General features: G+C 39.2%; 1 protein-coding gene across 1 annotated transcript; it reads right to left on the bottom strand.

The window, feature by feature from the left end:
- Positions 1 to 5,690: 5,690 nt before the first annotated feature.
- LOC127414991 (apelin receptor A-like) lies at positions 5,691 to 7,830 on the bottom strand. Its single transcript, XM_051653421.1, has one exon. It carries the CDS (start codon positions 7,559 to 7,561, stop codon positions 6,479 to 6,481), a length of 1,083 nt encoding a protein of 360 aa, XP_051509381.1. The 5' UTR covers positions 7,562 to 7,830; the 3' UTR covers positions 5,691 to 6,478.
- Positions 7,831 to 10,425: the final 2,595 nt, after the last annotated feature.

Below are 10,425 nucleotides of genomic sequence, written 5' to 3' on the forward strand. Positions count from 1 at the left end.
GTTGAGGGGGCCTTGTATAAGCTGTGGAGCCCACAAATTTAAGCATATAAAAAACATTTGTTTTCAAAGTTGATGGGCCGTGAGACCTTGCAGCCCATCCCCCCATCCCCCACTGGACCCCTGGTATTCAAGGGCCCCTGGGCACTGGCCACATTGGCCTGGTCCATAATTCACCTATGTTTGATGCCTGTATTGTATTGATTTAAAATTCTGATTGTTGATTGATACATATAAACTCAGTTTTTCACAATTCCTGGCATTAATCATAGAAAACATTCCTTCTTAGGTCAGTTAGGATCACTACTTTACAGTGCATCCGGAAAGTATTCACAGCGCTTCACTTTTTCCACATTTTGTTATGTTACAGCCTTATTCCAAAATTGATTAAATTCATTATTTTCCTCAAAATTCTACAAACAATACCCCATAATGACAATGTGGAAGAAGTTTGTTTGAAATCTTTGCAAATTTATTAATAATAAAAAATGAAAAAATCACACGTACATAAGTATTCACAGCCTTTGCCATGACACTCAAAATTGAGCTCAGGTGCATCCTGTTTCCACTGATCATCCTTGAGATGTTTCTACAACTTGATTGGAGTCCACCTGTGGTAAATTCAGTTGATTGGACATGATTTGGAAAGGCACACACCTGTCTATATAAGGTCCCACAGTTAACAGTGCATGTCAGAGCACAAACCAAGCCATGAAGTCCAAGGTATTATCTGTAGACCTCCGAGACAGGATTGTATCGAGGCACAGATCTGGGGAAGGGTACAGAAAAATGTCTGCAGCATTGAAGGTCCCAATGAGCACAGTGGCCTCCATCATCTGTAAATGGAAGAAGTTTGGAACCACCAGGACTCTTCCTAGAGCTGGCCGCCTGGCCAAACTGAGCGATCGGGGGAGAAGGGCCTTAGTCAGGGAGGTGACCAAGAACCCAATGGTCACTCTGACAGAGCTCCAGCGTTTCTCTGTGGAGAGAGGAGAACCTTCCAGAAGAACAACCATCTCTGCAGCACTCCACCAATCAGGCCTGTATGGTAGAGTGGCCAGACGGAAGCCACTCCTCAGTAAAAGGCACATGACAGCCCGCCTGGAGTTTGCCAAAAGGCACCTGAAGGACTCTCAGACCATAAGAAACAAAATTCTCTGGTCTGATGAAATAAAGATTGAACTCTTTGGCCTGAATGGCAAGCGTCATGTCTGGAGGAAACCAGGCACCGCTTATCACCTGGCCAATACCATCCCTACAGTGAAGCATGGTGGTGGCAGTATCATGCTGTGGGGATGTTTTTCAGCGGCAGGAACTGGGAGACTAGTCAGGATCAAGGGAAAGATGAATGCAGCAATGTACAGAGACATCCTTGATGAAAACCTGCTCCAGAGCACTCTGGACCTCAGACTGGGGCGAAGGGTCGTTGTCCTGTTGGAAGATGAACCTAAGCACACAGCCAAGATAACAAAGGAGTGGCTATGGGACAACTCTGTGAATGTCCTTGAGTGGCCCAGCCAGAGCCCAGACTTGAACCTGATTGAACATCTCTGGAGAGATCTGAAAATGGCTGTGCACCGACGCTCCCCATCCAACCTGATGGAGCTTGAGAGGTCCTGCAAAGAAGAATGGGAGAAACTGTCCAAAAATAGGTGTGCCAAGCTTGTAGCATCATACTCAAAAAGACTTGAGGCTGTAATTGGTGCCAAAGGTGCTTCAACAAAGTATTGAGCAAAGGCTGTGAATACTTATGTACATGTGATTTTTTTTTGTTTTTTATTTTTAATAAATTTGCAAAGATTTCAAACAAACTTCTTTCATGTTGTCATTATGGGGTATTGTTTGTAGAATTTTGAGGAAAATAATGAATTTAATCCATTTTGGAATAAGGCTATAACATAACAAAATGTGGAAAAAGTGAAGCACTGTGAATACTTTCCGGATGCACTGTATTTTAAGAATGTGAAATGTCAGAATAATGGTAGAGAGAATTAATTATTTCAGCTTTTATTTCTTTCATCACATTTCCAGAGGCCCAGAAGTTTACATACAATTTGTTAGTATTTAGTAGCTGTAACGGGGTAAGGTGGGCAAGGAGCAAAGCACCCCCAAAACATGATGCTGCCACCCCCATGCTTCACAGTTGGGATGGTGTTCTTTGGCTTGTAAGCCTCACCCTTTTTCCTCCAAACATAACGATGGTCATTATGGCCAAAAAGTTCAATTTTTGTTTCTTCAGACCAGAGGAAATTTCTCCAAAATGTAAGATCTTTGTCCCCATGTGCACTTGCAAACTGTAGTCTAGCTTTTTTATGGCGGTTTTGGAGCATTGGCTTCTTCCTTGCTGAGCAGCCTTTCAGGTTATGTCGATTTAGGACTTGTTTTACTGTGGATATAGATACTTGTCTAACTGTTTCCTCCAGCATCTTCACAAGGTCCTTTGCTGTTGTTCTGGATTGATTTGCACTTTTTGCACCAAACTACGTTCATCTCTAGGAGACAGAATGCGTCTCCTTCATGAGCGGCATGATGGCTGCGTGGTCCTATGGTGTTTATACTTGCGTATTATTGTTTGTACAGATGAATGTGGTACCTTAAGGCATTTGGAAATTGCTCCCAAGGATGAACCAGACTTGTGGAGGTCCACAATTTTTTTTTCTGAGGTCTTGGCTGATTTCTTTTGATTTTTCCATGATGTCAAGCAAAGAGGCATTGAGTTTGAAGGTAGGCCTTAAAATACATCCACAGGTACACCTCCAGTTGACTCCAATTAGCCAATTAGCCTATCAGTAGCTAATTGGCCAAATTGCCTAATGCTTGCCTAATGGAAACTTGAATTTTCCAAGCTGCTTAAAGGCACAGTTAATTTAGTGAATGTAAACTTCTGACCCACTGGAATTGTGATATAGTCAATTAAAAGAATCTGTCTGTAAACAATTTTTCGAAAAATTACTTGTGTCATGGACAAAGTAGATGTCCTAAACGACTTGCCAAAACTATAGTTTGCTAATCTGTGGAGTGGTTAAAATCTTTTTTTTTAATGACTTCAACTTAAGTGTATGTAAACTTCTGACTTCAACTGTAATTTTTAACATTAAAACCTTAAATTTGAGTCAAAAGAGTAGTCTCTAGTTTCATCTGATATGCCATTTAAAAAATTTCATTAATTTATCATGAAACAGTATGCTGTTAAACACAATGACCACATACGTGGATTATAGGCTAATTTTCCTTAAAATATCCTTTATTCACTGTACATTATCACATTTAGAATCAATGGATATGAAAATAATGTGCATTTCAACTGTTCTGAGACCAGTGCTGACTGACAGCACACTGGAGGTTAAGTCATTCCCTAATGAGGGAGCAAGAAAGCAAGGGAGCATCCAATAGCTTTCCTAAGCAGCCAAGTGCATTCACTCCTAACATCCGTTTAAAAGTTCAGTTTCAGGCTGCAGATGATATTTGGACCACTCAATATGTTTGGCAGATATGGGACAATGGTAATCAGTACATAGATTCAGGATTTTTCATAAGAAAATTAATTTAACATGGTTGGCAGTGATTGGATGATGCTGGCAATTACATTGAATCTGAAATAATTATGCTAATTTCTGATGTAATGTCTGTAATGTTTTAAAAAACATGAATAACCAACACTCCTGGAAAAATAATAAACCATTTGATAAAACAATCTGACTTTCTATAGATTGGTATTATTTAAAATTTCACAACTTAGTCCCGCTGTCCACATATGTGGATATAAATTTTAAGGAAAACTATTTGATCTTAAAAAAAATATTTATTTATTTATATATATATATATATATATATATATATATATATATATATATATATATATATATATATTGCATGTTTATTAGGGGTTACTAGTTACAAATCAAAAAGGGGAATGGAAAATGCACACCTCAGTCACGCTCAGGTCTCAGGAGGTACAGTATGATGCATTTGGAAGAACAGTTCCTTCCATATGAGTTTTTGAAATAGGAAGTAATGCTGGAATGGAATTCAATAAGAAACGCACGTTTCAATGCATGGAAATTCAATTGTAAAAAACAGATTCTTAATCGCAAGGTGATTTTAATGGTCCAATATCAATCAAACTTGTAAATCAGAAGTTCCCACTTAGAGTTTACAATATACTTATATGGTCAAAGTCTTGAAATGGTCAATTTAAGGTATTATGTTTACTAACTGTTAGAATGAAACTGTCTCAAAAAGAATATGTGGAATAGCTTCTTTAATTTGTGGGTGTTGTGGACAACGAGTGCATCTGGCATTTAAGGTTTGTTATGTTTTTTTAGATGACATCATTGGTCTGGTGGTCTATCTAGCTAATGAGATTACCTTATCATATCTCTCTCCCAGACAGTGTGTGTATCAGACAGTCTGCCAAAAAACAATCTGGCCATATTTATCAAGGGAGCGCTGTTGGTCACTAGAGGGGTGTCAACAAGTGCTCAAGTTCACAGTCTTTACTCTCTGTCACACCATTCTTTTACACTCTTTTGGCCACACCTCTCTGTCTCTTTGATCTTAACAAGATCCTATTGGTCATGTTGGTTCTGCTGTTGTTGATGTGTGTGCCTGCATGTGCATACTGCCTCTTCCCCCATCTTTAACGGTCATCTTTTCAATAAAGACATTTTTACTGGCCCCCTTTTGCCCTGCGAGAACAAAAAAATAGCTGCACCCAGCACACAAACAGATGCTTTCCATCCTGTTGCATTATAGTAGAGTCAAAGGGGCCTCACAATGTCAGTGTTCATTAGTTACCATCATTTGACCACATACTTTGTGTGTATGTATTATCCAGTCCTGTAAGACTGGTCTTTAAAGGGTGGTTCACCCCACCCATTAGACTGGTTTTGTTATTTTATTTCAGATCAGATACTGAAGGGGAGATCATTTCATCATTTGTAACTCACAGAGCCACTCTGTGTGTGCACCAAATAGAAAAAGGGTTTCAGTCTGTCTAAACAAACCTGGTTTAGCGCTTTATGACTGTTAATTGAAATGGACTTATTTAATATTTGCCCCCTTGATTTGATTTTCAGGGGCATTTTGTACCTTTAGGGGGGCATATTTTTTCTAAACTTTTAAAACATAAACTGTCTCATGGCAGATACTTAAATTAAATCAATTAATTAATGATACAAATTGAGAATTTATTACCTCTAACCCTAAGAATTACATCAACATCAAATCATATTTCATGCCATAATGTGTATAAACAAGGACTATTATAGAATATTAATAACTATATCAGATGTAACAAATAAAAACGACAGAAGAACTGATTATGAGGGCAATTTTTTTTACCCACATTTTAAATTTGGGGGCATTTTTGCCCCTAGCCCCCCTACATTTCTGACACTGACTATTATGCTCATTTTTTTGGAGTTTGCATCTGCATTAACCACAACTAAACTTTTTGTATTGTACAGTATAAACAAACAATCACTCAGATACATTACTATTAAGGTAAACTGATAATAAATTGCATCCCCTTAATTATGTGTAATGACGCTAAGACAATATTGTATTCAAGGAACATATTTAATATAGTAGCAGTAGTTAGTTACAGAAATTTCAAAAATATAACATAATTTCGTATATATATATTTACATTTACCCCCCCCCCCCCCCCCAAACACACACACTCACTCCCTTCCTTCACTTGTCTTCCTTTTTTTCCAGAGACATTTGTGAGCTGCCATCTGTCTGTCTGCCCCCTTGCCCCCCATCCCTGTCTCTCTGTCTGTGCTTTATCTAATCAAGCAGCATCACCTTTGCACTGGTACACACACCCACATTTTTTGAGAGTTTTATAAAAAAAAAACACACACATTCACATCAGAGAGTTTAACGAAAATTATAATTTTATATCTTCCATTAACAAGTGCTACAGATACTGAACACATTTCTGAACATTCCAAATTAGCAGAAAAAATAGTATGAAAATACTGTACACTTTGTATCTCTACACCAGTGTTTATAGGCTTCATGCAATCACACACTCTTACAGCAGTTCAAGCAAATTCATCCTCAGTGCAGCATCGTTGTGGTCGAAATACATGTTTTTCTTCTTTGTACAGGCCATAAAATTAACCTCCTGTTTGCTTGGATGGTTCTCTGTGTGTGCGTGTTTTTGAGTGTGTAAAAGCAGACAGGAAGGTGTCAGCGAAACATGAAAACATGTACACACACATGCACATTGTTCCAGCATTTTCATCAGCAACTCATCCATGAATACAGTAGAGTACACAAAACTATAAGTATTATTTACAAACATAAAGCAATATGTTCTCTCAAGTCCATCAGTTCAATCTTCTTCTCGAACAACTAGTCAAAGTCACCTTCACCACTGAGGGGGTTACACCAGTCAAAACGGACCAGCCGCCAGCATTTAACCCCTCTTCAATCTTCATGTTCTCTGTTCTTCTCATTCCACTTCCTCTCACACTTTGGTGGCCAGTGACTGCACCTCAGACTTTTGAGTCTGGGCACTGAGGGTTGAAGACATGGAGCTTATGTGCCCATGCATGGCCTTCTTGAGATTAAGCAGACACAGGCACTGTGAGCGGAAGCGCAGGTCAAAGAACGCGTAGAGGAACGGGTTGAGGCAGCTGTTGACATATGCCAGACATGTGGCATAAGGATGGGCCAGAAGCAAAAAGTGAAGGAAGCCACATGAGGTGGGTGCCAGGTCCAGGTAAGACAGGGCATCCATGCTCTTCAGAACATGGAAAGGCGTCCAGCAAAATGCGAAGACCACCACCAGCGTAGTGATGATCTTGAGGAGACGCCGCTTCTTCTGGTCTTCCTTGCGCAGATGGCTGAAATGGCGGGTGACCGTGCAGCCGATGAAGCAGTAGCAGACGGTCATGGCCAAGAAAGGCAGCAGAAAGCCCAGCGCTGAAGAGGAGAGGCTGAGCCCAGCTATCCAAAGCGATTCATGATGCTGATTGAGAGTGACCAGGCTGAAGTCCATAGCACAGGTGGTACGGTTGCTCCCGGCATCGTCCACCGTAGTGCGAAACAGGAGAGTGGGCACAGCCAGCAGACATGAGAGGAACCAGATGGCACCCAGCGATGCCAGCATAGTGCCACGGGATCGGAGATGGCCACTGGACAGAGAGTGGACGATGGCAAGATAGCGGTCAAAACTCAGGCAGGTGAGACAGAAGACACTTGCGTACATGTTGACTAGCACCACATAGCTGCTGATCTTGCAGAGAGCCACGCCAAAGGGCCAGTGGTAGCCCAGCGCGGTGTACACTGCCCACAGCGGCAGCGTGATGACGAACGTCAGGTCCGCCAGCGCGAGATTGCCGATGTAAACGTCTGCCGCGCGCCGTTTGGATTTCGCGCGCCACACCGTGAACATGACCACACCGTTACCGGAGAGACCGAGGATAAAAATGAGCATGTACAGCACGGGAATGAGAGAGTAGGACGGCTCCCACTCCGAGTAGTCGCACGCAGTCTCGTTATCTTCGTAGTAATCGTAAGTGTCGGTGTACTCCGGCGTTGACTCCATTTGGTAAAGGTGCTTTAGATCCTGAAGTCCTAAAACACTGCGGTCCTTTGCTTTTTTGATGCAGCTTTATCCAGATATCTGGTCTTACGTTTTAGAGTTCAGCGGGAATGTTTGTTTTCTTTTTTCAAGGAAAAGCTGAGGTAAGTTTCCTCACTGGAGGCTGGAATAAACGCGTCTGTGTGACGGAAAGGAGCGCCCTGTCTTTTTAAACTCCGGACTTCCCACCCCTCCTTCTGGACCTATATATCAGACCCCTTATCTCCTAAAAACCTCAGCCCCCCGCACACACACACACACACACACACACACTCAGCCGGTAGGAGAGAGAGAGAGAGAGAGAGAGAGAGAGAGAGAGAGAGAGAGAGAGAGAGAGAGAGTGAGTGAGAGAGTGTGTGTGTGTGTGTCAACAAAGTGGGCTTAACTCGTGTTTTTCTTCTTAATGAAAAAGTAATGGCTTTCTCGTCTTTGAAGGCCTACCTACGATTCTCTGCCAAAAGATGTTTTCTTTTGCGTCACGTCTCATTAACGACATTTAAAAAAGGGGAAGGAAAGAAACGCAACGTCGTCAAAGTCACAAACTTTGAATTGATGTAGTTCTATAGTTGAAACGAATCTTTTTCGCGCGGTTTTAGGGCTAGCCTACATTTGTTCATTTGTGCCAAATTAATCTAAATTAAATTAATCTAAAATTTTTAAGGAATATTGTGAAAATAAATCTCGACTCGTCCCTCTTTCTAAAAAAAATAAAAAAATAAAAAACGCTTATAATGGAAGTGAATGGGGCCAATCCGTAAATGTTAAAATACTCACAGTTTCAAAAGTATAGCCACGTAATCCGTGTTAAACATGATTTTAATGTAATAAAATTCCTCATGAACCTTTTCTATGTAAAGTTATATCTAATTATACAATTTGCTGCCATGATCACGTAATGCTGTAAACTCTAAAATTACCGTAAAAAACGACGATTTAATAAACTTTACAGCTCAGATAATACACAAGTTTAACAGAAGAATTAATGTAAGTGCTTTTATAAAATTATAAGATTCACATTTCTGCCTTTAAACCCTCCAAAAACTGTAACCTTGATTCTGCGTTTTTATTTTTATTTTTATTTTATGTGGTAATCCACATTATGACACAAATGCCGTCGATTTATCTTAATTTGTACTGAACTCAGAATATTCCTTTAAAGACACCCGAATACGTTCTATAATATGAAGTATATGTAGCTACTAGCTTATTTTATTTATTTGCTGTATTAGCATACCTTGTTATTGTTTACTGTGTATGATCGCACAGCAAACCTAGCTGCATGATATTAAATTAGACTAAACATGGCAAGCCTAAACAGGTTTCAGACAGGTTCGGTGAAACCAGAGCCTGGAACCAAACTATAATGTTAAAGAGGCACTGCTCTGTGATTTCCTCTCACTCAAACATTACATCAGGGAGACATTAGTCACTTCAAACACTTTCCTACCACTGCAACACATCACCCTCTTTCTCTTTAATATGAACACCTATTATTCAAATACATCCGCATGTGCAGAAAAAAAAAAAAAAAACTATTAAATAGCCTACGTTATTATAACTTTCCATATCAATAAAAATGAATGCATTTGTATAATATATGAACTTTCAAATATAGTTGAAATAATGTAATGAATAATGTCGTTTCATATTCATAACTGAATACGCATGATCACTAATCTTAGCCTATATTCGTTATTAAAGTTACAGTGGTTTCCAATTTCCAACCATTTAAGTTAACATTCCCACATCTGAATATTTAATTCGATCCCAATTTTAATTGGGTCAATCGCTCATTGGATGAATCGCAAAATCCAATTAATTGTTCGCTAGAATAATAATAATAACAATAAACATCTACATTTAAAAGCGCTCCGAGTGTTTTTAGTGATTAGATTACATGTCAGCCGAGGATTTGGATATGTGTGAATTTAATTCTCACTTTGTTGCGTGTATTTGCATGATAAAAGCAGACACAAACTCGCAAAATAAACAATAAACAAAAGGAAACGACGCATTTGACATTAACGAGTTTCTTTAAGGACTCGTTGTTCACACGTTACACCCAATCTGCAGTACCCGCAAAAAGGGCAGTTAATGCGCAAATAGCTTAGCGTGAATAGAAAGTAATTTACGTTAAAGAAGGACAACAATACTTTTCCTTATACATTTTAGTGCTGTATTATTCTTCAATATGTTCTCGTGAGACCTCTTTCAAACTCAGTGCAAAGGTCAATTAGGCTATACTGTATCTGCATTACTTTCACAGGAAGTTTCATTTACACATGCACACCAATCTTTTTCACACTGCAGTCCTTAAATTAATGTGCAATCACATTTAGGAGGATCAGTGTGTAAATCCATCATTCCAAAACGTATCAGAGCATCAGTCTCTACAACACTGATGAGATCATTTGCTTCTCAATCTCATTTTACTTAATCAGTTGTCAGTATGTTCTTCTCAAGTGCTGCAGGAATTTAACAACCCTTTAAAGGAGTCAAAATGAAGTATAGTCAATATACTTTACTGTATATCACACTGTAGGCTATAGTCTGCAGTCTGGAATTCCCTTAAAGTCTGTAGAGTAAATTGATATGTGACTAACATTTAGTAGTATCGAAGGCAGCATGAAAATGTTCAGTTTTTAGTATCAGATATTTCTAGACACATCACACTGTAACTGTAGTATGATCTACTGTATATTTTTTCAGGTCATAAACATTAAAAGGTTCTTTTCAATACTCACTTTAAATGAGAGATTCAAGCTTTGAGTCCTTTAAAAGGATAAGAACATAAAAATACCTCTGAAAATTAATTTATTGTGATTTTC

This window comes from Myxocyprinus asiaticus, chromosome 24 (genome assembly GCF_019703515.2).
Source record: "Myxocyprinus asiaticus isolate MX2 ecotype Aquarium Trade chromosome 24, UBuf_Myxa_2, whole genome shotgun sequence".
Taxonomy (NCBI): domain Eukaryota; kingdom Metazoa; phylum Chordata; class Actinopteri; order Cypriniformes; family Catostomidae; genus Myxocyprinus; species Myxocyprinus asiaticus.

Bases quoted from the DNA above. Each gene is read 5' to 3' on its own strand.
- LOC127414991 (XM_051653421.1), bottom strand. From the start codon at position 7,561: ATGGAGTCAACGCCGGAGTACACCGACACTTACGATTACTACGAAGAT.